The 27,141-nt window shown below is 47.9% G+C and overlaps 1 protein-coding gene across 1 annotated transcript; it reads right to left on the bottom strand.

The window, feature by feature from the left end:
- Nucleotides 1–25,712, bottom strand: Copg1 (coatomer protein complex subunit gamma 1). The gene is made up of 24 exons (XM_028782965.1): nucleotides 25,571–25,712; nucleotides 24,500–24,552; nucleotides 24,086–24,166; nucleotides 23,798–23,869; nucleotides 23,554–23,633; nucleotides 20,958–21,033; nucleotides 20,670–20,762; nucleotides 20,278–20,364; nucleotides 18,961–19,118; nucleotides 18,740–18,873; nucleotides 17,123–17,190; nucleotides 16,770–16,958; nucleotides 14,338–14,433; nucleotides 10,051–10,294; nucleotides 9,124–9,199; nucleotides 8,452–8,555; nucleotides 7,697–7,822; nucleotides 7,358–7,426; nucleotides 5,903–6,045; nucleotides 5,476–5,647; nucleotides 4,801–4,898; nucleotides 3,486–3,624; nucleotides 3,134–3,232; nucleotides 1–1,475 (listed from the first exon to the last, which is right to left on the bottom strand). Exons 1-24 carry the CDS (start codon nucleotides 25,605–25,607, stop codon nucleotides 1,345–1,347), a joined length of 2,625 nt encoding a protein of 874 aa, XP_028638798.1. The 5' UTR covers nucleotides 25,608–25,712; the 3' UTR covers nucleotides 1–1,344.
- Between the last annotated feature and the right edge of the window lie 1,429 nt (nucleotides 25,713–27,141).

Here is a 27,141-nt window from a genome sequence, read left to right as displayed (position 1 = left end):
TTTCTTCAGTGAAGTTTATTTGAATGGAAAGGCTTCCAGGCTATGATCAGGCCTGGGAGTAGAAGGGGAGGGTATCAGGCAGAAAAAATACAATCACGAAGGTCTAAGCATAATGTGGCCTTGAAGGACAGGCTTTCCTTTAACGCCTGGAGAGGCCCTTCATAAAGAGCTGGAAAGAGGCAAAGGCCAGGCAAGCACAGCTGCTCCAGAGCCCCCAGGAGAGGAATGGAAGGTGGGGGCTGAGGAATGTCTTTAGGGAGCAGCCTTCAGGTCACCTACCTGAGAAAACCACCCAAATGAGAAATCTGACTTTTTATAACCTGTTAGGAAATTCCACATCACGAGACTTAGTTCAACACTGCAGGCGTGACCAAGCACATGGAGGAGCCAGGACTATAAATCATGAAATAGGCCATAGCAAAGACAGCTTAACTGTGCTCAAGCATAGCCTGATCTCTTCGGCCTAAAGGTGCAGACCTATGTTCTAATGTGTACATGTATGTGTATGTGTATGTGCATAAAGCATACAGGTGTGCATGAGGTCAGGGGGCAACTATTTCGAAATGGTTCTCTCCTTCTATCAAGTGGGTAGTCCATCTTGGCAGGTACCTTCACCCACTGAGCCATCTCAGTAGCCCCATAGGAGGTCCAGTTTTTCAGGTTATTTCCAACAATTTAAAACCACCTGATGTGAGTTTAAAGCCCAAGCCCTGAGGCATACCCTAGGATTTCTTACTCCAGCCCAAAAGGAATGCAGATACTTTTTGTCCCACTCATAGACCCAGAGCAGAAATTCCTGACACCCTCCAATCCAGAGCTGATCAGGTAACAGCCTGGCAAAGGACCTTGGCCCTTTGGAGACCCATCCATCTGCAAATGTCTGAAGATGAGTGGCTTATCAGACCTGCTAGCTATTGTCTTTGAGCTAGCCTTTAACCCCATCCTAAGCTTGGCACTGACACAGTCCCAAGGGGATAACATGCTCCATCTGGTGAAGGGAGGCCTCAAGAACTGAAGGCCTTGAGCACGAGCCTGCAGAAGCAGCAGTTATTCAAGAAATATATTCTGGCTTACTATAGGGATGAGACGGTTTCTTTGGGTATAAATATTCGAGAAAGTCTGAATATTTTATTCATTTGTGATGTCTTCTTGCAGGCAAGGTGACAAAATCTACCCTAGCATTCCTGGATGATAGGATGGAATTTAAAAAAAAAAAAAAATCTGTATTGATTCTTGATTGTTTCCGAACACAGCGGTCTGGGGAAGGGTTTCCACTGGCTTCATGAGGAAGAAGTGGCTTCGACGTAGTGTTGGACAAGACAGGAGTAGGGCTTAGCCAGACCTTTAGCCCACGGAGGCCAAGATGATATCTACTGGCAGCTCCTCTGAGCTTCTGGCTGTCACCTGCATCGTCACTGTGTCCAAAAGCAGAAGCCGGGAACGCACAAGGATGTCATGACCACCCCGGAACACTCCTAGAACCGAGAGGAAGCAGAGCTTTGTGAGGTTGTGCTGAGAGTGACACATACAGCAACTGATCCAGCCCCTCCCAACCCCCCCACCCCCACTGAGGCACAGCAGGGAGGCCTGGGCAACTCTCACTGCTTCCCTGAGCTCTGGAGCCCTTAAGGACAAAGTGCTGCTGTAACTATCAATCACTGTATACATCACTAACTATAGATCACCTGAGCCTCCTGCCAGTGAAGTGAACACTCAGGTATGTAAGGCTTACATCTCACGTTAGAGGCTCACAGTCATTCAATCTGAGAGTGTGGATGACGAGGCGAGCTCTAATTTAAATAATAATAAAAAAACCCACAAAGCAGACCCAGGGGACTGAGTTGCTTCATCAAGGCCAGAGGGAGGAGTCTGGTGGTGGTGAGCTGTGTGGGGGTGAGCTGTGAGCACTCAGTGAAGCAGAACACCTTCTCAACCCTGTTTGTAAACACACCCTGCCCCCCCACTTCCGAAACCCACACCCCCACCACCACCCACACACACACACACACACACACACAAAAACCATCCAAGGTTGGGTGTGTCTCAATGATAGAACGCTTGCTTTGCCTAGCAGGCAGGAGGCTTTGGGTCTGATCATCAGCACTGGAGAGGGATAAAAGTCAGGTGTGGTGGCTTACTGAAGGCTGAGGCAGGAGAATTACAAGTTTAAGGAATCTTGAGTTATACATGAAGATTCTGCTGCAAAGATCTGCCTAGCCTCAGTCACTGAGTGTCCTTCTCTGCTCCATTTCCACAAATGTCTAGGGAATACAAACTAGGGCCATTTTTTGAGCTAAGCAGAGGAGAATTTACATATGAATTACAAAATAAGTTGCATAAAAATACTCTAGGGGGAGAGTGGGCAGGCACAGGTGCTCGGACAGTGTGGAGAAGAGCAGTTAGTGTTCATTATAGGCACCATTTACTTTTGCATGTGTTGAGAAATTTCCAAGATGAAATGCAGACAGCCATTTTTTTTAACTTATTTTTTGAAAAATTTTATGTGTGTTGGTGTTTTGCATGCATGTATACCTGTGTGACGGTGTTGAATCCAGGGGAATTGGAATTACAGTTTTCAACTGTTGTGCGGGTGCTGGGAATTTCATTTTGCTTTGCTTAGATTCTTCTGAGACTGAGTCTCAATATGTAGCCCTTGGCTTCAACTTACACAAAAGTTCCTGTCTCTGTCTCTATCTCTCAAATGCTAAAATTACAGAGTGAGTAACCAGGCCAGGCCCCACATCCATTCTTCTTATTAAAAAAAAAAACAAAAACAAAAAAACCACAAAACAAAAAACCCAATAAAGTCGATACTTAGATAAAGGAACATCAGACAAGCCACTGAAAAAGAAGTATGAATAGAAGACACTTCACTCAAAATGGGAAAACTACATTAGAACTGGATGGGGGCTGGGGAGATGACATTTGAATCCCCAGCATTAGGTCACTGATGCTGCTTTCAGATGCCCAGCATCATGGAGAAATGCTGAGCCACCATGCCACACCCCCTGCAGCCAACCCCACAGGATGAAGGACAAGGCCTTGCCAGGACTATTAGAGCACACAGGCGTTCGCATGGGGGAACCCGGTGGCATTCCCACCTTGAAGCTACTCAGGCACAGACGTTTCTTACCAGCTAGCAGCAGCGTGTGAGTGTTCTTGTTTTCTGGCACTTTGTCTGACCTCTCACAAGGATGCATTCCCAAGAACTTCACAATATTGCCCACAGCCTCTGCAGGGAAAAATCCCAGCCGCATCAAGTCACGGGTGTATGAGTATTTGTGTGTGTTTGTTGGATGCCAGTCAAATCCTGGCCTAACACATTAAATATGCACCCTACCCCCACCCCAGCCCATGCGCCCTGAGACACAAGCCCAGTTAGTCCCAAGCTAGGTATCTCTTATGGCCCTGGATTCTTGGTGGGAAATGGGGAGGCACACTGGCCAGTCACAGTATAGCCAGAGATGATGTCACCAGCATTTTACCTTCTAGTGTCTTGATAGTAGACAGGGTGAATGTTTCCTCCTTCTCAAACTCATCCCCAACCTCATCCCAGGCTGCTTCAAAGTTCACTTTCATGACTTTTTGTATGTGATCAGCCACAGTAACTTCTAGATCCTCCAGCTGAAGAAATGGAGATACAGTTAGACTTTAAGGAGAGATTTCCCGTCCCACAGTTCTAGGCTTCTGCTCTGAACTCCTCTCTATATTCCTTCCTTCCTGCAGCTCACTTAGCAGGTATCTGCCACTGTGGGGACATGGTGGGCTTCAGGACACAGAGCAAGTCCAAGGTACTCAGTGAAAGTGGCACTGCTTCAACTGCCAATAGCCACTGCTCCAGCAGATTCTGTACTTCAACTGTGCCCTCTAGGTCCAACCCAGGCAAACCTATTGTCATCTCAGCTGTGAACTTTACATAACACTCCCATTCAGCCAGCCTAGACTGGCAGTGTCCACAGAACAGCTCTTTTGTTCATTCTTCCAATAAATCTTCACAGAAACCTGTTCTTGCAGGTGACTACAGTGTATACAGCCACCACTGCAGTGAAAGGAGCGCCCCAGCTATAGCTCCCAGGAGGGGAGGTCTTAAGGCAGTGCCTGCATCAGTCATTTTGAATCAGGAATGTCCATTCTCTACTTTGGTCCTTATACTATATAATGTGAATGTCAAATGCATGCTGGCGACTAAGGATCTGTGGCCCAGCAGAGGAAAGGGGTCCCGTTATCAAGAAAGCAACATTACAAGAGCAATTCAAGTCTTACAACCTTGCTTTCCTTTTGAGTCAACTAGGAATTATCCTAAGAAAATAATCAGAAGTGTGCTGGGCATGGTGGTGCATGCCTTTAATACCAGAACTTCAGGAGGCAAAGGCAGTCAAATCTCTGTGAGTTCAGGGCCAGCCAGGTCTTCAAAGTGAGTCCAGGACAGCCAGGGCTCTGTTACACAGAAAACTCCTGTCTCAAACCTCCCTACCACACTAATCAATCATCAATCAATCAGAAATGTATTTGTAAAAATCTGTACACGTGTCTGTGAACCACAATTATGCAGTGCTTGTAGAGGCCTGAAAAAAGTATCAGATCCCTGAGAACTGAAGTTACAGACAGTTGTTACTATGTGGGTGCTAGGAATTGGACTTGAATTCTCTTGTCTTCATTTTTTTTTTTTTCCAGAGCTGAGGACTGAACCCAGGGCCTTGTGCTTGCTAGGCAAGCGCCCTACCACTGAGCTAAATCCTCAGCCCCTGAATTCTCTTAACTGCTGAACCATCTCTTCAGTCCCGGACACGATCCTCTTACCACATACTCATCTTCATAGCCTTCTTCATCGATTTCTCCAGTGTTGGGGTCACAGTCCTTAACAGTGAACTTCATCACACAGCTGAACGTGCAAGCCACTGTGGGGAAGAAGGGTTGGATGAAGACAAGCTCCTTCCTGGTCAGGTGGCCATGACCTGCCCTTCAGGCAGCATTAATAATGGCTAACACGCTGTCAATTCCAGCATGCTAGGCAAAGGTGGCACCTTCTAGAAGAGGAACGTCACGTCACAGATCCAAAGAAAGAACCAAAGAAACAGACAATGCACTGTGGCTGAGACCATGCCACAGCTGCAGGACACTGTCCAAAGTGGAAAAAGAAAGCTGGTGATGTCACTGGAGAAGAATCTGAGATGTCTGGTTGTGTGTGCCTGTCTTTGAGGAATACTGTGCTACAGTAATAGAGTACTTACTTGTCTAATGATCAAACAGGCCTTGATTCTAAACTTACAACCCGCCCAACTGAACCTCAGCTTCCTCAACTATGAACAAGAATAGGCAGTTCTTATCTTCATAGAGTTGGCTGTGAGAAAGAAGTAAGATAATATATGAAAAGAACTTGGGCCTACGCAATTCTAAATCAAAGAGTTTCTGTGCTTTCTTTAATGTATGGACTCCCACGAGGCGTGAATTGTATCTACACTACAGAGAGCTCACCAGCTGTGGGGTCTTCCTTGGGCAGAGCCACTAGTGTGTAGCAGGTCCCAGGCTGGTTGTAGGGCAAGCTCCGAGCAGGCACATAGGAGAGTACTTCATATGCCTCAGTTGGCTCCATCTGCACTGTGACATTCTCCAGAGTCTGGTCATTGAGGGTGTTCGTGCAGTCAAACTGGATAAGGTGGAATGGAGTTCAGGGTTCTATGGGAAGAGCCAGGATATACCCACCCCCTTGACACATAAACCAGGCCCTTGCCCCAGCCCTCTGCCTGGTTGAACATTTACAGGCTAGAGAAGTCCTGGACAAGGAGGGATGAGACACACCATCAGGTTATGCCCCCAACCAATTCTATGGCAAGCCTTACAGGACTCATCAGACCTGGGACTGCCCCTGGGCACAGGCTGGGTTTCAGGCTGCCTTGCTTACCTGGAACACCAGGTGGTCAGGGAAGGTGTGTTTGGTGCAACGGATAACATACTCAGTCTCTGACTCGGTGAGGGCCACTGGCTCAGGAGAGGACTTGAAGAGAGGCCCTAGCCCCTGGAACTCAGGCACCGCTGCTAACTGCTCTGAAAGCCACAGGCCACATTCAATTGGTTTCTGGATCTCCACACCATTTGTGTTGGTTTCTAGTAAAACCCTCAGGTCCCATACCCTCCCTGAGAGGAAGACACGTGCATGTCCTACCGGCTGCTCACCCTTTGTCAGCACGCTCCAACATATCTCATGAGGCTCTAGCGCAAACTGTGTAACCCTCTAGGAAGACCCACTGGGTCTTATGCAAGATGTCTGAGGCAATTCACTGAGTGGGAAATCCCAATGTCTTAGGCCTAATCCATCTGAAGAGCTTCACCTTTAGTTCATTACTGATTTTCTCTTTCTTTATCTGTCTGTCTGTCTCCTGTCAAGATTGGAGGGGATAGCTGTCAGCTGTCTGACACGGTGTTAGGAGCTGAATGTGGGTCCTCTGCAAGGGCAGTATGTGCGCTTAGCTGCTGAGCCTCCTCTCCAGCCCTCAGCATGGACTCCTAAAGGCGGTGGGGATGAGGAAACCAGTGCGAGGATGAGCTGCTTCCTTTAGGAACACAGCCTCGGGAAGAGCAGATCCACCTATGCACTGGCCAGTGGAGAGCATGAACCATGAGCTACTTGTTCTTCTCTGGAGAGTCTAACTCTGTAGTCCAGGCTACCTTCACCCTTGTGATCCTTCTACCTCAGAGTGACCCGTGGCTAAGACTCCTCCCTATGCAGGATGCCAGGTCCTAGCCCAGAGTCACCATGACTACAGCATGCTAATTCTGGTATTCTGCTAGGCTGAAAGCAGAATACAGTTGAAGGTCAGGCTAGGTGTCAGTAGAAGATGTCCACCTCTAACAGTTCCACCCAGTGCTCTCTTTACCGATCCTCGGCACGAGCTCTCCCTGGTATTGACTGGTCAGCTATGTCCAGTCTCAAGGCTTGAGGAACTGTTACAGTAGCAACAGGGAACACATACAAGAGGTTTACAGATGGGCTAAGCTCAAATTCCTTGTCTTTAAGGTTTAAATATAGTGTTTTAAGAGCAAAGCTTCTAAGGCAACATGGACTGCACACATAAAGGATCAAAAGCACAGCCCAGTGTCTCTGAACGCCGGCCAAGCTCCATCAGACATTCTGAAACCCAGGCCATGAGCACTCAGAGTCAACTGTGAAAGAATCACAGCAGTCTCTATCACCTGGCTCTTGAGGAACCCAAAGTTTTTGCTCTTTCAAATTCCTTTGTGCTGGGCTGAAATACAGGGTGTCGAGCATGCATGCCGGCATCTACCACTGAGGCATGCATGATCAGCAGTTGGCAGGCTCTGAAGTCACACAACCACTGACCATAATGACATTACTCACCCTGGAAAATCTCCTGCCGTGTGGCTGCCACCTTCTCCGGCTGTTTGACTGCTGCGGTGGCTGTGCTTTCTGCAAGAGCAAGCATACCTGGTGTGGTACCCACAGGTCTACTCACAGGCAGCATGCTGCTGTGAGCCCATGTTATTACTTGGATGTTGTAAATGCCAACTCTCCTGAGAGAGAAGCAAGCAAGGAAAAGAGCAAGCTGTCAGCATGGCTGTCCCTTCTGACTAGGGGCAAGGTAGCAAGGGCTACTCCCTCTTTGCAGTACACCAGCCTGTGCTTGTCCACTCTACAGTCAAGGGAAACAGATGGGCCTTGGGGATGAGCAGGCCTTACCTGGTCTCTGCTCTGCCATAGGCGTGGTGGCCAGAGGCACAGACTTGAGGTCAAATGGCTTTTCTGATGGTTCTAGCGTATACTGCTGCAGGGCTTTCTCCAGACCAGGGATGGACACGGTCAGACCTAAAGCCAACAGAGAGTCATTCTGCCTGGCTGGCACGACAGAGAGGCACGGAGGCATGGCACACCTAGAGAGGACAGAGGCCTGGGACCCCCCCCTACTATGACTGCTAGGTGTGCTGATGCTGACACAGTCATGGAACCTCTGAGCTTTACTCCCTAGCCTCTTCTTCCTTCTACAGGGTTGGCAGGTAGGTAAATACGAAGTAAGTTTAAGTGCTGGAATGAAGACATATGCCAACATACCAGGCTTAAAGGTTTTTATTAATGAGTATTTTGCACTCTGGACATTGAGCTGAGGGGATTGTCATAAATTCCAGGCCAGCTTAAGCTATATAATGAGATACTATCTCAAACAACACAGAAGTTCTGGACTGAGGACACAGCATGGTGGTGGAGACTTGTGAAGCACGTGCAAGGCCCTGGGTTCAAGCCAGAGTAACACGTAAGGAATACTTAATTTACTTGGCTATTTCCACTGACAGGTTATATCAATCCAAGAGATTGCTATATAAGTCCAGAGATGCATGCATGGTCTTGGGTGTCTTGGCTCAGGGGTGGCACACCTGCTCTATGGCCACGGGAAGGGCCAAAAGCCCCAGGAAAGTCCTGGGTGACCAGGGACGACTTACCGTTTAGGATGTAACCTGCGTTGAGAGCCTTCTGCTTCTGCTCGAGAACATTCAGATAGAAGGTGGCTCTGTCCCTCACTTCGTTGTCGTCGTCCATCACACACCTACAGCCGGGACACAAGGTACTCCTGACTGAGCCTAGCCAGGGGGCCAGAGGGACCCTGCAAGACTGCACAGGATGGCAGGGCCACGCAGAGCTCCTGAAGCTCAGTGACAGGGTGGTGGCTCTTAGATGACAGTATAAAATACAAGGGGCTGACGCAGCTCAGTGGGAGACAGCTCCCTAGGAAAGATCTCACCCAGCACCATAGACAAACCAAAAAACACAAAATACAGAGGGACCCTTGAGCTCAGAGGAATTCACTTCTGGATTCAGCAGGTACAAGGCACCACACACAGTGCACAAATATACATGCAGCAAAACACCCACACAAATAAAATAAACATAGTTAAATCTTTGGTGAATGTGGTAGCTCACACTTTTGATTCCAGCACTTGGGAGTCAGAGGCAGGTGGATCTCTACGAGTTCAAGGCCAGCCTGGTCTACATAGTTCCAGAATGGCCAGGACTATATAGAGAAATCCTGCCTCAACGAATAAATTTTTGAATAAAAGGTGGACTGGATCCAAGGGAGCAGTGCTCTGCACATGGGCTTCTGGGCTGAGACTCACCTCTTCAGCAACACCAAGATACTAGGCAGCATCTCTTCATTCTGGGCTCCAAACTTAGCCAGAGCACTCACTGCACCTAGTTCCAAAGTAAACAGGACTCACCCGCAGCCCTTGGGCCTGCCTGCCAGAGCGTTGAGGGTGCCCACCAGTGCTCAGAGTGGGAATCCATGCAGAAGAGCTAGTGCCTGGCACTGCTGCTACAATCACAGATTATACTACAGATCCTGTGAATCCTAGTAGATCCTGGTGCTACCTGGGCCTCAAATTCCTCTTCAGGAAACACATACGTGGCTCCTGTTCTCAGGCTCTAGGGGCAGCTTTCAAATGAGTGAGGCCACAGAGGCTATCAACACAGTCAGCTACTTCTGAGCAGCTTCATTTGTAGCTAAGCCTTGGAGTAAAACATGAGAAAATAAACCATCACTTAGTGATTAACTGCCAAAAGAAGAAAATTTGCCTACAAGAAGCATAGAAATAAAAAAAAAATGGAAAATAAGATGAAATTAAAAACAAGATGGTAGACTGTTAGATCACTGACTTATACAAAAAAGTAAGTTTTGTGGTTATCTCTCCAGTTGTTCTAAAAAAGGGCCAGGTATGGTAGTACATTCTTAGGATCCCAGCACACTGAAGGCTGAAGCAGTAGGATTTCAAGTATGAGCCAGCTAGGCTATAGAATAAGACACTATTTCAAAAAACAAAAACAAAAAACAACTCTAAGTATGAATATTCAGTGAAATTGTAAAAAATTAAATTGTAGAGAATCATTTATCTAGCTGGCATCTAAAATCCTTCTGACAACATAAAGAACAGCTTACAAGGCCATGTCCCCAGTGTGCTTGTTCCCCTGGAAGTTTAGGTCCCTTTGCTGGGCAAATTCACTGAGAAAGAAGCTAAGAGGTCAGGATCACTGCAGTTCAGACTTACCTGCCCGAACCTCTTCATGCTCCAAGACCACACGGTTGTAGATAAAGCGAATGTACTTGGAAGGGTTGTTGGTCTTAGGCCCCTCCTGGCCCAACAGGTGCAGGATGCGGGTGGCCAGCACAGTGAACTCGCAGTCCTCAATGAACTCACACAGGTGTGACAATCCTGTCTCCTTGCTCTCTGAGTTCTCCTCAATGATGCTGATGATGCAGTCCACAATGGCACGCTTGTACTCAAAGCCACCCTACAGAGAGAAAGGTCCATTGAGCAAAGACAATCCTCATCCTCTGGAGGCCAGCTGAGGCCCAGAGCCTAGCCAGGTCCAGAGACAATGCTCCACAGACAGCCTGGAAGCAGGCTTCTGTCTTTGCTGGATAAAACAAAAGCCTTGGCCTGGCAGCTCACTAGAGCCTTCTAACTCTAACAGGAGAAAGATTAATGGAAGCACTTTAGGACCATTTCTTCACCTGAGTTTAAGACATATTACATCGGTGAACTGTCATGTGCTGTCTAAGCTGGCTCTGGAGGAAGGGCTGCTCCCTAACCCTGTCCTGGCCTCAGACCAAGCATGTTTTGTCTTCCAAGACCCCTTGTCCCGGGATGACTGTCACCTGCCCTGTGATAAGAGGAAAGGAGAACAGCAATACAGTCCAAGAGTGCAAACAGCACCTTTGGGGACCAGAGAGTAAATCATGTAAGTAAAAACACTGTGTCGGCCGGACGGTAGTGGTGCACGCCTTTAATCCCAGCACTTGGGAGGCTGAGGAAGGTGGATTTCTGAGTTCGAGGCCAGCCTGGTCTACAGAGGGAGTTCAAGGACAGCCAGGGCTACACAGAGAAAAAACAAAAAACACTGTGTTCCTAAAGCCAGCTAAGCAAATCATGCCCCAAAGCAAAGACTCCCCTACAGCTTATCTCACAATGTAAAACCACGTGTGGTGGAAATGGCCAACTGCAAGTCTCAGCTAGCAGGAGACAGTCTGTCAACAAGGGTGTCCGAGGACTCCTTCTTCCCCCAGGCTTTCCCGCTCACTCCTGTGGGATGACGGTATGCTCTTATGTTCTACTGTCTACCTGAAGTTGACTGCTGTCTTCCTTTACTCCTGCTTGCTATATACCTAACAGACTCACTGACTTAAAACAGAAAGCCTGAGTATGGGAGATCATTCTCCACACAGACACCGAGATATGAAAAAACTGAAATGGGTGGCACACAAGGCTCAAAAGACAATACAGTGGTTCCTCACAACACCAAGGACAGAATTATCTGATCCAGTAATTCCACGTCTGGGTGTTGGCAACAGAACAGATTGCAAAAGCACCTGTGACAAGAGTGACAGCATGGTGTTCACAAAACGTAGTCTGTTTTTTAAAGGAATATTACTCAACATTGAAAAGCAGAAAATCCTGATACATGCTATGAAACCTGAGTATATAAGCAAGATAAAGGAGACAGAGAAAGAGGAGTACTTCACGATTCCCCTCAACTACGGTAACTGCAGCAGTCAGATCATAAACGTAGAGCAGAACTGTGGGTGAGAGGTTAGAAGAGGCAGATGGGGATTTAATAGGTACAGAGTCTCAGCTACAAACTAAAAGGCTGGGCTGGCAAGGCTTAGCAGTTAAAAGCACTTGTCCATAAGAGGACTCGGGTTTGATTCCCAGCACACATAAGTTGACTCACAACCATCCGTAACTCCAGCTTCATGGGATCTCACATCTTTTGACCTCTGCGAGCACCAAGCGTGCAAATGGTGTACATACATGCACACAGCCAAAACATTCACACATAAAATACAATGAATAAATCTAACTGAAAAAAAATTAAGGGGGCTAGAGAGACAGCTTAGTGGTAAAGAGCACCAGCTATTCTTCCAGGACTGGAGTTCAATTCCCAGCACCCCCATCTGACAGCTCAAAGATGCCAATAACTACAGTTCCAGTGGATGTAACATCCATTCTACCCTACAGAGACACTGCACTTACAGAGACACACGCACACACACACACACACACACACACACTTAGAGAGAGACAGAGACAGAGAGACAGAGAAAGAGACAGAGAGAAAACTAAAAGTAAAAAAAAAAAATTAATAAAAACTTAAAAACTGTGGGCTAGAGAGATAGCTCAGTGGTTAAGAACACTGACTGTTGCCGGGTGGTGGCGCACGCCTTTAATCCCAGCACTTGGGAGGCAGAGGCAGGTGGATTTCTGAGTTCGAGAGTTTGAGGCTAGCCTGGTCTACAGAGTGAGTTCCAGGACAGCCAGGGCTACACAGAGAAACCCTGTCTCGAGAAACCAAAAAACAAACAAACAAAACAACAAAAACCACTGACTGTTCTTCCAGAGGTCCTGAGTTCAATTCCCAGCAACCACATGGTGACTCACAACCATCTGTAGTGGGATCTGATGACTTCTTCTGGTGTGTCTGAAGACAGCTACAGTATACTCACATATATACAATAAATAAATAAATAACCCCCAAACCTTAAAAACTAGAAAGTTATGATGAGCTAGACATAGTTGTGCATGCCTGTAATTCCATCTCACACGCACAGACCCCAACATCCCTCATATATAGAAATATACGAGGCAGGAGCAAGGCAAGTTCTCAAGTCTGAGTATGCAGCCCCGCAGTGAAGGCCATTCATAACCCTGACTGCTACAGAAAGCATGTAACTTTCTGGGAGGCAGCCAGAAAGCTGCAGAGACAAAGCTTCAGCTTCTTCAATGAGAGAAACACATGCTTTAGGGCCAGAGGCACCTGGACTCAGACGCCACAGTGTTCTGCTTCTTCTTCAGAATAACCTGGGAGGCAGGTCATTCAACTCAAGTCACACAAAGCCACATCTTACAGTTTTTTTAGATGGGTCTAATATATCCCAGACTAACCTTAAAATCACTCTGTAGCCAAGAATGACCTTGAGCTCTGAACCTTGTTTCTACTTCTCAATTGCTAGGATGTACAATACAGGCATGGGAAGTGTAGGTATGTATCACCTGCTCAGTTTTGAGGGTGCTGGCATCAAATCAGGGCTTTGAGCATGCTAGGCAAGGAGTTTAACAATTAAGCTACACCTTCAGTTCCCAGAATCCCTTTTTCCTTTGTTCTTTTTAAAAATGTGTGTGTGCACCTGTGTGTAGATATGTGCACATAAGTACACATAAGTACAGGTACTCAGAGAGGCCAGAAGATGGTGAAGTACACATAAGTACAGGTACTCAGAGAGGTCAGGAGATGGTGTCAAATCATCTGGAGCTGGAGTTATAGGCAGTTATCAACTGCTAAATACGAGTCCAAAGTTTGGTTCTTTACAAGAACTGTATGTACTCTTTCTCTAGCCCTTTTTAAAAAGAAAATAACACACACACACGCACACACTTGTTACTATTTTTTGTGTATGTTTAATATATGTGTGTGACTACAGGACTATACATCTCATGTCACAAACATGGAGAGGAGGTCAACTTTTAGGAGCTGGTTCTCATCCTTCCATGATGGAATGCAGGGATGAAAATCAAGTCATTAGGACTGTTTAAACCTCCAGAGTGCTGGGGTTAAAGGTGGGCTGCAATGACCAGTACAAGTTTATCTCTTATGGATATGCATTCTGGAGGCAGAGACAAGTGGATCACTGTCAGTTCAAGGCTAGCCTAGTCTACATAGTAAGATCCAGGACAGCCAGATCTATGCAGAGACCCTATCATAAAACAAAAAAATCCGGGCTGGAGAGATGGCTCAGCGGTTAAGAGCACTGACTGCTCTTCCAGAGGTCCTGAGTTCAAATCCCAGCAACCACATGGTGGCTCACAACCATCCGTAATGAGATTGGATGCTCTATTCTGGTGTGTCCGAAGACAGCGACAGTGTACTCATAAATAAAATAATAAATAAATCTTAAAAAAAAAAAAACAAAAAAACAAAAACATCCAACAAAATCTAGAACCCACATTGTAGTCAGCCCCAGTTTTCCAAGAGCTCCTGATTGGCACTGCAGCCTCCTATGCCAGACTTGGTAATAGAACCCACAGCCCTCCTTTCTGCATAAGCACTGCCTTGGGGCACCGGCTGGACCTGTTGCTATGCTGGGGAGTCACACATCACTACAGTAATTATGACAGCTGCTGCTGTTGCTTCATCTGTGCACCAAGTCTAAAGTGCCGCAGGCACGGAAATGAGCTGTTTAACAGTGTTCTGAGCTTAACACCAAGAGACAGGTTTTGGCAGGCAGGCCATTCTCTGCACCAACAGAACTGGCAGGACCCCAGTGGCCCCGCTCTTACCTCTTCCCTTAGCATGGTGAACAGGAAGTTCATGAGCACGGCATGCTTTCGAGGATACTTCTGGCACAGGGCGCTGATGGCCTGGACAACCACCACCTGGGATAGAGAGACTTGCATGAGTGGCAATCCCTGACAGCCCTGGGGACTTGCTCACTAAATGCCACAGAGGCAAGACGTGCCCTGGGCTCAACACAAGATGAAAGCAGGAGGAACACTGCTCCATGCTGGGGCACAAGTCCTGAGCCCACCTAAGGCAGGGGAAACATGGCAGTCTCTGTAGCCCAAGTGTGTCTCAGTCTCCAAGCCTGGTCTGGCCTGCTTCTCCCCACCTTTCTCATCTTCACCTGACATTCCACTCTGCTCTCTTCCTCAAGTCTCTTCGGCAGTCTTACTTTTCTCTCTGCTCTATCCTCCCTTGTCTTTAACTGGTTCAAGTCCTCCCATGGCTCTCACATCACCCTCTTGCAGGCTCCTAAGCCGGGTCATCTTCTGAGATCCGAGTCTCCTCAGACTCATCCTCCATGGTGCAGGAGGGTTATTCTCATATGCAAATCTTACTACATCACCACTCAATATAGCTTCATGGAACTAACCAACAGGCAGAGTAGATTTCTGCCCAGTTTGTACAACCCACACTCTAGAATTTATCTTGCTGAATTAAAAATTTCTCCTACCAATATCTGCTCTGACAGAAACTCTGCGGTGACACATTTCATGATCTCATTTACATAACGTAATTAACTATGCAAAATAAGAATAGATTATCAACTGTCAAGAATCAGGAGTGAGCGGCTGGGAATGGAGTACTGTCTAGTGATGCTAAGTCTGATTGTGACAGCAATTTTGAAAGGCATCACACATGCATCTCGTAACCAATGAAATCACAGTAAGCGCTCTAGATTGTACAATTGCTGGTTTCTTCATTAACGATGTACTATGACAATGCTGGATGTGGGCACTGGAGTTGAGAGAAATGCCCAGGAATTTCCTCTTATTTATTTATTTGCAACCTCCTGTGAATTATTTTAAAGTAAAAGTTTAAAAAAATAAGTCTTGTGGTGGTGGTACACACCTTTAATCCCAGCATTCAGGAGGCAGAGGAAGGCAGATCTCTGCGAGTTTGAGGCCACCCTGGTCAACAGAGTGAGTTGCAGGGCAGTTGGGGTTACAAAGTATATAACCCTGTCTTTTAAGAAAGAAAAAAGAGGGGGCTGGAGAGATGGCTCAGCGGTTAAGAGCACTGACTGCTCTTCCAGAGGTCCTGAGTTCAAATCCCAGCAACCACATGGTGGCTCACAACCATCCGTAATGAGATTGGATGCCCTCTTCTGGTGTGTCTGAAGACAGCTACAGTGTACTCATAAATAAAATTAAAAAAAAAAAAATTTAAAAAAAAAATTTAAAAAAAAAAAAAAAAAAGAAAAAAAAAAAGAGTAATACAAGCCAGATACAGTGACATACATCTATAATCTCAGCATTTGGGAGATGGTAGGAGGATTGCTCCAAGTTTGACACTATTCTGTATTCTACTGAGTTCTAAGTCAGCCTGTTTAGAAAAAAACAAAATAACAACAACAAAAAGGACAGACAACAAAAGCCAGGTAGGGTAATACACATCAGTAATCCCAGTAGCAATGAAGGAACTCAAACAGGAGAATCTTCAGCATGAGCTTCATAGGGAAACCCTGCCTTGATATGAAAAACAGAAAAAATAAGTTCCAAACCACCAGCCTTCCAAACGACATTTTTACAATTAGAACTTTATTGTGGCCGGGCAGTGGTGGTGCACACCTTTAATCCCAGCACTTGGGAGACAGAGGCAGGCAGATTTCTGAGTTCAAGGCCAGCCTGGTCTAGAGTGAGTTCCAGGACAGCCTGGGCTATACAGAGAAACCCTGTCTTGAAAAGCCAAAAAAAGCTTTATTGTGAGTTGTAAGTCAGTAAACAACCCCAGCCTGTTCTGACATCTTCACTTTTACCTTCCCTGAAGCACCTGATCCCCAGCTGGCCTGTCTCCTCAGTACTTTCCCCGAACCCTACTCCTGCCCTTACTCCCTGGCTCACACTGCCTTCCTTCCCAGCAGCTGCTACTGTGGGCCAGCTCCTCACTGCAGCTCAGGGTACTGCTCGTTTACACATCTGCTCATTTGTTAAAGCTCACTCTTCCAACAGAAAGCATCCATCTGCCCCACCCACTGCTGCCCCCTCTTCTGAAACTGTAGAACAGACAGCAAGAGCGCAATAAAAACTGCAAGAATGAATAAACAATAAACCTTGCTAGCCTAAAAGAACTTCACTGTTCTTAAGGTTCAAAGGGACAGAAGGTCAATGACCTGGAGGAAGGACTGAACATCCCAAGCCCATAGCATGGAAAGCAGGCTCAGAACATCTCCCTTGTCTTGGGAACTGCAGGCTGTGAGGGTACTGGGTACCTTGAACTCATCTGAGATCTCTGACATGAAGGAAGAAATCTGCTTCATAAGGCGGTCAATGCTGCTCTCGCTCCCTGTCTTGAGGAGGGTGGTGATGGCCAATGTGGCAATGCTACGGTTTGAGTCTGTGACCAGGTTTTCCAGATCTAGATTGCAGGCAGTCACTGCTGATGGGTGCTTCATGGCCACCTGCAGAGGGAGAACAGACACCGGGCAGTACACAATTCTGTCATTTCACCTACAGGGTAGGCCTGGCCAGAGGTCCTTTGGGGACCATGTGTACCCCTCCCAGCCCATTCAGAGGGAGGAGACACCAGCTAGACCAGCCTGCCTCTCCTCCTCTCAACTCTTACCTTATTGAGGGTGCGCACAGCAGCATAGCGAAGTGCAGCCTTGGGCGAGCTACAGAAAAGCTGGAGCACTGTAGGGAGGAAGACACAAGTGTCAGGTTGCCCTTGACCTGGGGTCCCCAGGGAACAGCATGGGATCAAAGGTGAACAAGCTCTCAGGCTAGTCACACACAGCCTTTTGGTTAGCAGAGGCCAGCAGAACTCTCTCATCCTGAACCTTGTCAGCAAGGGCCCTGTGGGTGTCAATGGCTGTTATATACTAAGCACCTGTCACGTGCTAGGCCCTCACTGAATGGATGCTGTGCCTGTCTGATTCTCTGAACTCCCAGGAACAGTGGCAAAGCACCTCAAGTGATTTTCAGAAGCAGCTACCCGACAGAAGCAGGGTTAAGTGACGGGCTGTCCACATCTGCAGCCTACTTAGCCACCTCTCGTTCCAGGCTCATAGGACCCAGTGGAACCTCAGCACCAAGCTAGGGAGCTAAGTCCTCCCTCAAAGAGCAAGTTTATTTCTCTCTGGAACAGTGCTAAAGAGCTGACCCCTACTGTGTATATTAGCGCCCACACTATTTCCTCAACCTGGCTGCCCAAAGCTCACAGCTAAAGTCTATGTTCAAGTATAGTCTTGAATGGGACTGTATTCTGGAATATCCGAATCCCTTTCCTTATTGCTTAGCTTTATTCTCTTGTTATCTATTTATTTATTTTGGAACTAACATTTTTTCTTAAAATGGGATAATGTATCTTTTAAAGCCTCTACTTCACATCTTTCATTTTCTGGAAATATGGGGCTGTCATAGGAGTACATTAGCCCCTAGTCAGTAGTTTGCTCTTCCCAAGGAGGAAGGGAAACTACTTCTACAATTGAACCCATCTTTCTACCAGCTTAGTATCATCACTGTGGGGACCTCTAGAAGAACAGTGGCATTACAATCATTACAACTCTTCGCTCGTATTCCTCTGTCTCTGGGCTGGTCCTGAGTTAGGTATTCATCCTTCTCTCCCACTCTTGGAATCCCATGTAGACCCTTTTAGAACTCTCAACATAGCTACTGTTCTGCACCAGCTCCTCAGCTTTCCAATCCCTGGGTACATATTCTCTACTCCCGTGCCAGTGCCAGCATTTTGCTGGCTAGAGCAGAAACAACTGAAAGCTGTTGGGTTCTCCTTAGTAACACATGGGCTGCATCCACACTTGTGCGTCACACTGGGCTGAGTCGTTTGTGCAGATCCCACCTTTACCACCTAGAGCAAGAGGGTCCTTTGTGTTTCAGAAGGGAAGTGAGGCCTGGCGAGGAAGGTTAGAGGACAGGGGCTTTCCCGCCTGCTCAGGGCAGTTCCAGTGAGTCCAGCTGTGAGCTCCCAGTGCTACCCCATGAGCAAACACACTGAGCTTTACATGTCCTGGGCCCCACCCCCAGTCCTCCTCTGGAGCCAGCTGTCCCAGCAGTGCTAGTATGGTGCCGACACCTGCCTCACCAGCAGAGATGGAACTGAAAACAGCCTTCCTTAAAAGCAACACCTGTGACAGCCCTACATCATGGCCTATCTGAAGAACTCCGGCTCAGGGCCTGTGCCCAGCAGGCAAACTACGCAGCACGGAAGGGGATGTATGGAGACCTGACACAGCAGGGGCCAGTTCTTTGGCACTGCAGCCTGGCAGGTTGACAATGGCTGAGGCAGCTTCATACACCACCATCTCATGCTTGTTACGCAGGCAGCTCTCAATGAAGTCAAACAGCGGGCTGTCACGGCTACAAAAGAACACAGCAACAAGAAGTTGGGGACAGTCCAGCAATGCAGAAGCCATCGTCTAGCTGGCAGGAGCCCAGAGTTCTTACCTGCCATCTTCTTCTTCTAGTTGCTTGCTGGCCACTCGGATCATCATGCAGTAGGCAAAGGGAGACTTCAGGCCGTGCCGGGTGAACTTACTGATCATCTTACTCACGGCCAGGCGGTCATTCTTCCGCACATGGTACAGAAGTCCTAGGGCATGGTACTAGAGGACAGAAGCAGCATGGGAAACAGACACATAAGGCCAGGTCTGCTGCTGTGCAGACCCAGGAAGGGCACCGTGTCTCTGGCTTCACCCTTCTTGTTTTAAGAAAAGCATAGCACTGACATCCACACAGAGAGGCTGAGACAAGCTCCCCAAGCACTCCGTGTAGCCAGCTCCAGTGTAGTGCACAACACACCACCAGCTCCAGTGTAGTGCACAACACACCACCAGCTCCAGTGTAGTGCACAACACACCACCAGCTCCAGTGTAGTGCACAACGCACCACATACATCATGTTCTCCTTTGCACCAGAGTTTTGGCAAGGACCCTGCAGGTATCCTGACTATGTGAAAGAAGACACCAGAACAGAAAGAGCTACAGCAGACAGCTAGGCAAGACCTGAGCATAGTCCTGTGGGACATAGGACACAAACCCAACACCCAGTGGACTGGCCTGATTGTCCCTGCTTATTTGTCCCACTGTGGCCAAGCTGGCTTTGGAGGTCTAGGAGCCCAGGGATACCACTTTTAGAAATGTAAGTTACCAAGATCACTTCCCACTCATTCTGTTCATTCTTAGTCAAGTGGCACGTGAGGCCCAAGGTATGGCAGGTGTGGTGCTCTGCACGTGGTGTCTCTGACCCTTAGAGGTGTATACTAAAGCATCATTGCTGACCCCAAAGACATGAGCCACATAGAGTGAGAACAACAGTCACTGAGCCAAAGGGACAAGCTGCCTCTCCCATTCCTTGTTATGTATGTCTTCTCATTTAAGCCTTGCTCTTCCAACTTTCCAGAGAAACTGAGGCTCAGAGGGAGGCACACCAGGCTTAGGTTACAGAGGAAAGTTTCTCAGATGGAAACTCCACATCACTAACAGAAGCAGCTCAACAAAGGTTTGGGCCAGGAGGATTGTAACAGCCTATATTCTAAAACATTCCTATCTACCGTTCAACATACTTGGTTATATCAGCAGCCTCAGTTAAAAACTCTTTCCTAAACACCCATGTGCTGCCCTGGGTGTTTCTCCCAAGTCCCCATCCCCCACACCCAATGACAAAAGAATAAGAGCCTGTCCTGGCCAGAGGCCACCAGAACGTATGGAGGGTGGACAACGACAGTATGCTGTGCACCTGCTTGTTCTTCAGTATCCCTCTCACCTGTACCATGATGTTATCACTGGACGCTGCCTCCTGGGCCTCGTTCACCCAGCGCTTGACCACATCAAAGCTGCATTTCAGCAGGTGCTGCGGGTAGTGGGACTTGGTAAGGGGTCAAAAGGAAAGATGCCCTTCTTGTCAAACCCCTGTCACCTCTCACATGCAGCCAGGCCCTCCTCACTGTCCTGAGCCCAAGACCATGGAAGGATAGACAGCCAGCTATCATCTGTCTGACGCCTGTCCTGGCAATCTGCCATGTAAGGGACGGGTAAAGCCACTCACCCCAGCTCTTCCCAATGGACCCAGAGTGTCTGGTTCCCCTCTGACAATACCCTCAGATATTTTATTCTACCTTCAATCCACTCTCGCAGGCTCCAGTCACAGCTACGTACCAGGGAAGACACGAGGGCGGAGCTGGAGACACTGGGCACCTTGTCCACGATCGCTTGTTTCATGTAGCGCTCAACAGCCTGCAGCATGGTGCTCTGTGAGAGAAGAACATGAGCTCAGACGAGGAAGAAACGGGGTGCAGACCAAAACAAACATTTTCAGAAGCTCCTACTGAGATACCCATCCACTCCACCCACCCCACTCCCGCTCCTCCACTTGATTCAGAGAGCTGCAGACAACCTGGAGTATGTGTGAGAGCTTGGGAAGCAGATAGAGGGTGAAGAACTCACGTCAGTGATCTGGCAGAGGGCACGGACAGCAGGACCACGGTAATTGTCCTCTTTCCCAGTCATGTCTTTTGTCAGGCTGCCGGGGAAAGGAGGCACTGTTGACATGCAGGGGTCATAAGCCATCCCTCTTCTCTAGTCCACACCACCCCTGACTGGATGATCACACCAGTCTGCTAACTACTGCTCCCTTCTGTTCTCGCCCCTCCAAGCCAAACAGCAGTTCCAGGGAGTTTTCCAGAACTCAGCGTGCTACACGCTGGCACTCCCAGCACTCAGGAGACAAAGGCAGAAGGACCACCATGAACTCAAAGTTTCCTAAGCCTCAACAGAGCAGCTACTCAGTGAGCTGTGCACTCCTCTGCAGGCCTCTCACATGCTGACGCTCAGCCTGGACCTTACTCCTTCTGAATCCAGACCATTCTGGAGATCTCTTCTGGTCCAAAGTCAAGCTGTTGTCTGAAAGAACTCTGGCCAGCCTGAGCACGGCGAACATGGCTCTGGCAGGCCTGACCCTTCTCTCTCCCATTCCTTCTGCCATGTTAAAAACCATTAGATTATATTCCTAAAGCTAGCTGCCAAGGACCATTCCCTTATTTGGCCACTTCCTCCTCCTGAGGCTGACTACCAAGGTCCAGCTATCCAAGTATTGAAGTCGAGTGATCAAAAGCCCCCTTTGGCTCACCTAATGAGCATGTCTGATTATGTTAAACACCCCATCCTAACACTGTCCCCCTTTACCTTTATAAACTGTCATTCGCCCATCCGTCATGTCTGCCTCCTCTCCATCCAGAGGCAGTCCTTTGTCCCATTCCAGGACAACTATCCCTGCCCCTTCTCCCTCATCCTCTGTCTGTCTCTTATTCCCTCTCCTCTGTCCCTCTTTCGTGCTCAGAATCTGTCTTGGGGGTCCTCCTGTTCTGCTTTCACAGTCTATTACAATTCTATAAACCATGGTAGAACACAGCTGCCTGGTATTTGCTGGTAGATGCTAAGGCTGCAGAGGCTGTAAGTTGTATAACATGTCCTCCAGGACTGAAGCATTCCATCCTGCAGGGAAGCGCCTAAAGCTGGACGGTGAACAACTCAAAATCAGATTCAGGGAGTACTGAAATTGACCAGATTCACAAGGTCCGCTCTCTGCCAGCGTAAGCTATAAAAGCCGAGACTGTGTCTCAGACTAAGCGTCAAGCTGCACAGAAGACTCTCAGAGCAGGCCAGATGCCTGGAAGTAGAAACCTGCCGAGCTGCCTGGAAAAGGTTTAGATCAACTGAGGCACCTGGGAAGGACCCTATTGAGCTGCCTGCAGGGCGTACAGTGTATTCCAAGTTCCCAGCTCTGTGACCTGTCACCCATGCTGAAGGTGGGCTTTGATGATGTCAAATGACTCAGCTGTCTGAGTCATTTCTGCTCCTATAAGTAAACGTCAACCTTCACCCACACTCCTGTAAGTAGCCCCAATAAAAGACATGGTTCACCAAACTAGACTTCAGTGGTATCCACACTTTGGTCGGTCATGGGTTCCCTATTCGGGGTGAGTAGATGTGTGTGCTTGTCTCCCTGGGAAAAGTTTTCTCACACAACACCATGGCTTTCTTGTTTGCAACTATACTCCAAAAACCACACATGGACTGGTAAAGACACTCAGTATCATCTTTCAAAAAAATTCTTAAATTTATTTTTATTATTTTTAGTAATGTGTATCTGTCTACATGTGGGCATGTGCACATGAATACAGGGGTCCTCCAACACATCAGAGTCCTGTGTAGCTGGAGTAACAGACAGTTTTTTTTGTTTGGTTGGTTTTTGAGACAGGGTTTCTCTGTGTAGCCCTGGCTGTCCTGGAACTCACTCTGTAGACCAGGCTGGCCTCGAACTCAGAACTCTGCCTGCCTCTGCTTCCCAAGTGCTGGGATTAAAGGCGTGAGCCACCACTGCCTGGCTACAGACAGTTTTAAGTCTCCTAATGTGGGTGCTAGGAAAGCAGCAAGTGCTCTTACCCACTGAGCCATCTCGCTAGCCCCAGTAAATGTCAATGCACCTGAAACTGGCTGTGTGGACCCTCTCCTTGGATAACAACGTCAAGAAGAAATAAAAGAACTGGACCTGGTGATGGGGGTTGTTATTGTGTGTTTTTGTTTGGAGACATCTTGCTATGTAGCCCAGGCAGGTTCAAACTGGCAGCTATCCTCCTGTTCCTACCAAATGCTGCGAGTACAAGCGTATAGTAATGCGTCCAGCTTTGAATCCAGTCCTCAAGGTCACGGAGTACATATTAGTGACATCTGTCCCTAAATTACTCAGCCTAATGCAGAAACCAGTGTTGGCCAGTAGACTTGCTCATTAACTTCCTGCACTGTTTTTCTTTTCCTTAGCACTGACTAAAGACTTTCTGAATGTTCCATGCCAGTTGTGTTGTCTACGAGGAGGAGGAAGGGAAGCAAGGCCAGAGAAGTGAGAAAGAAGCAGCTCACTCTAGAGGCTGGCAGGGGGTGGGCCTTGGAGGAAAGGGCACAGGCCAGATGTCAAAAGTCCCTTAGCTCTACATGTTGTCTCTGTCAATGGATCCCAGAGGAGCCACCCCTGCCCAAGACGTGCCTGCTCGTCACAATGATGACATCCTCAGCGATGCAGGACATTTCCTTGATGGTCAAGTAGCACATGCGGCGGAGTGTGGGCTGAAAAAGGTATGAGGAAGACTCTATTAGTCCTGCTCGGTGGGAAAGGATCAGAGTCAGGAAAAGCCTGACTGTGTGGAAGGCAGTCTATACTGAAGAGTAGTCCTCCCACCACCCTGTCACAGGTGTCACATCTGCACAAATGCAGAGAGTCGTGCACTTACATCATTGGACTGAAAGAGCTTGGTCATGGCAAAGAAAGCCTCAGTTGCTTCTGTGGTCCCCAGGTGCTCCCCCTGTGGTAATCAGAAAAGCCGCAGGTTTGGACAGGTCAGCAGGTTAGACCCTTGGAGCATGCAGATACATAAGCACAGGCAACAAATAAGAACTGGAAACTTAAGAGGACCCAGGACTAGACTGTTGGTTCCAATCACAGGGCTGTCAAAAGCTTGAGGGTACATCCCCTTTTACACAACCTCCCTTGTATTCCCTGCCAAGCTTCATCTTGGTACCTGGTTTATGAGGTAAAGGATCTTGGTGAGGATGTGGGCACATTTCCGGGGATTGATAGGAGTTTCGTTAAAGACCCGAGCCTGTGAAGAAGCAACCATTACCTCTAGCCTAGTACACTTCCCTTCCACAGCTGTCCCTCAGTTCATGAAGGGCCAAGAGAACCACAGGGTATGTATTAAGCTCAGTCCACATAAACGTATTCTCAAGTGGGGAGAGTTTCTTTTTCTTAACTTATCTACTAAGCATACCTGAAGTCTCTGTTTCTGCTGCCCCAATACTAGCCATACTTAGCAAATATAATTAACGAAGTCCCATCTTTCTGGACCCAGGCTTTATAAACCAGCACTCTATGTATGTATGTTAGTATCTGACAGCAGCTATTCCTGACCAGATACAGGCATAATGGAACTTGCCTCTTGGAGTACTGCACTCTTCTCCAGGTGTTGGAGGGGGTTGGAGCCTCCACCTACAGTGAACAGAGAAGACTGATTACAGGTTGTGACCTTGAATGGATTTCTTTCCTTCTTTTTCTTTTTTTTTTTTTGAGATAGAGTCTCATGTATCCCATGCTGGCCTTGAACTCAAAATGTAGCAGAGGACAATCCAGTGCATCTGATCTTCCTGCCTCCACCTCCTGGTTTCTGTGGTGCTGTGGATCAAACACAGGGCTTCATGCATGCTAAGGCAAGCACTCTGTCAACTGAGTTACAACCCCAAACTATGACCCTAAATTTCAAAATTCTGCCAAATGTGGGGAAGAGAAGGAAGTCTCTATCATCTACCAGGGGCAGTCAAAGTTCTCTCACAGTCACCGAGAATTCTTTCTGTGCCTTTCAGGGTATAACAATTAGCAATGACTCATACAACCAGAACTTAAGTGAGTCTATGTGCCAGGGACAACCAACACTAACTAACCTGTGACTACGTTTCCCTGACAGCAGATATTACATGAAGTAATTATGCTTGTGGTTATATGGTTACTGTCTGGTTCCTCCACGATGTGATCATCCTAACATTCCTACTGAGGGCATCTAGTGTCGCACTTGCTTTAGCTATTGCAATATTAGGGTCAGTGACGTGCATGATGTGCAGTAATTGTAGTTTATTGAATGAATGAAACGGTCAGAGTTATTAACTGTAGGACTAACCAGGTAGGCAAAGAACCAACGCAGCTCTGGCAAATACCAAGAGGTCGAGTGAAATACAAGGGAGCATCCAGCCTGGGAACCTCCTCTGACAAGATGGGGAAACTGAGGCCCAGAGAGGAGTGTGACCCGCACAAGGTCACGCAGCAATCCTGGCCAGAGCTGGCGAGTGCAAACAGCATGTCCCCTCCGAGAACAGCTATGGACCTACGCACAAGCCCCTGCCCCTCTAGGGCCTCGGATCTGGTTCTGACAGAGGCCCGGAAGAAGGAAGCCTAGGAAGGTCCCATGAATTCCCGCGAGGCTCTGGCCTCCCCAGGCCTTTCAAGGGTCCCTCACCAGACTCCTCGTCCTTCTTGTCGAATTTCTTCAACATGGTGCCAGCGGTAGGTCCACGCAGCAGGAAGATGCTCAGAATAGCGGTGAGAGCAGCTTCTCCCAGCGGCTTCCGTACTCCCGCCCGCCACGTCGCCCTGAGCGCTGCGCTATGAACTGCGCTTGCGCACTCTGTTGTCTGCGCCTGCGCACAATTGCTCCTACTTTACCCTTTCATTACCCGCCGGGAGATTGCCAAAACCCAGCAGAGTGAAGGAGGGCGGAAGGGGAGGGGTGAGACCCAGGAAATGGGCGTGGCTGGGCACTGGGGGCGGGCCTTAGACCTGCGGGGGGGGGGGGGGGTGCTCCGCCTCTGCGCCCCCGTGTGTTCCCTTGGCTGATGTGTTTGCCCGTGGCTGTATTTAAAGTCCATTCTGATGGGAGAGCTGCATGCAGCACATTGATCCTGTAAATGTTCCCTGTTATTCTTTATTGTTATTTTCCTGAAGTCTCACTGATAGGTCATTTTTTCGCCCCCGGTGAAATGAGCCAATTCAATACCTTTGAATGAGCCAGGTTAGAATATTTTAAAGGCAAATTTATTGGGAATTTGCGCTCAGACAAGTTCACTGGCCCCAAGGATTGAGGCCAAGGGAGTCGCCATGGGGGTGGGGAGGGGGTCGGCGAGGGGAGAAAAGGGCACTTATCGCTAGCCGAGGAACCAATTCCGTCAGAGTCCAGCATTGTGAGCCAATGAATATTAGAGTTATGTACATTTGTGCTTTAAAATTGCGATATAACTGGACATGGTGAGTAATTTCAGCACTCATGAGGCAGAGAAAGGAGGATGAGAAGTTCAAGGCCATCCTCCTGCACCAGCCTAAGCTACATGACTTCCGCCTCAAAAACTAAATAGAGCCAATGAGATGGCTCAGCTGGTAAGTAAAGGTGCTTGCTCCCAAGCCCGAGGACCTGGTTCAATTGTGAAAATTATTAAGTGACTCTTTTCTACCAAATACCATAATACTTGTGTTTTGAAAAGGAATTCAAATATTGTTTATCTTCTTCCACATTTTAAGACTTTTAATGCAAATGTTTAAATCTCCACACCAGGTAAAAACTTTGTTTACTTTATAAAAAAAGTCCTGCTAGATTCTCAGATTAATGTGGCTGACCTTTTCCCCCTTCAATTCCTTTGCTGGGATTCTGTTAAAACTACCCAGTCAAGAAAGACTGGGGTCCGACCACAGCCAATGGGAAAAAGACAGATTCACCACCTGGTTGAATAAAACTGTGGTTCCGGTGTCTGTCTGCTTGTTCTCGGAAGCACACCCTATTAATCAAGAGTCATGTTTGCCTGCGAGGATACTACAATGGGAGTAGTGGTTTCCCGCTCTCCTTCCACCTCTTCTCCCCTCCCTCTCTGCAACCCTAACTTATTTCTAACAAACTCACATAAAGGTAGAAGGAGACAAAGTACTTTACAGCTGACTCGTGTGTGTGTGTATGTGTGTGCGCGCGTGTGCGTGTGCGTGTGCGTGTGTGTACGCAAATAAAAAGGTTATTAGTCAGGCATGGTAGCATATAACTTTAAT

This window comes from Grammomys surdaster, unplaced genomic scaffold (assembly GCF_004785775.1).
Source record: "Grammomys surdaster isolate TR1022 unplaced genomic scaffold, NIH_TR_1.0 948, whole genome shotgun sequence".
NCBI lineage: Eukaryota > Metazoa > Chordata > Mammalia > Rodentia > Muridae > Grammomys > Grammomys surdaster.
This window is presented reverse-complemented; position numbering and strand designations above follow the sequence as displayed.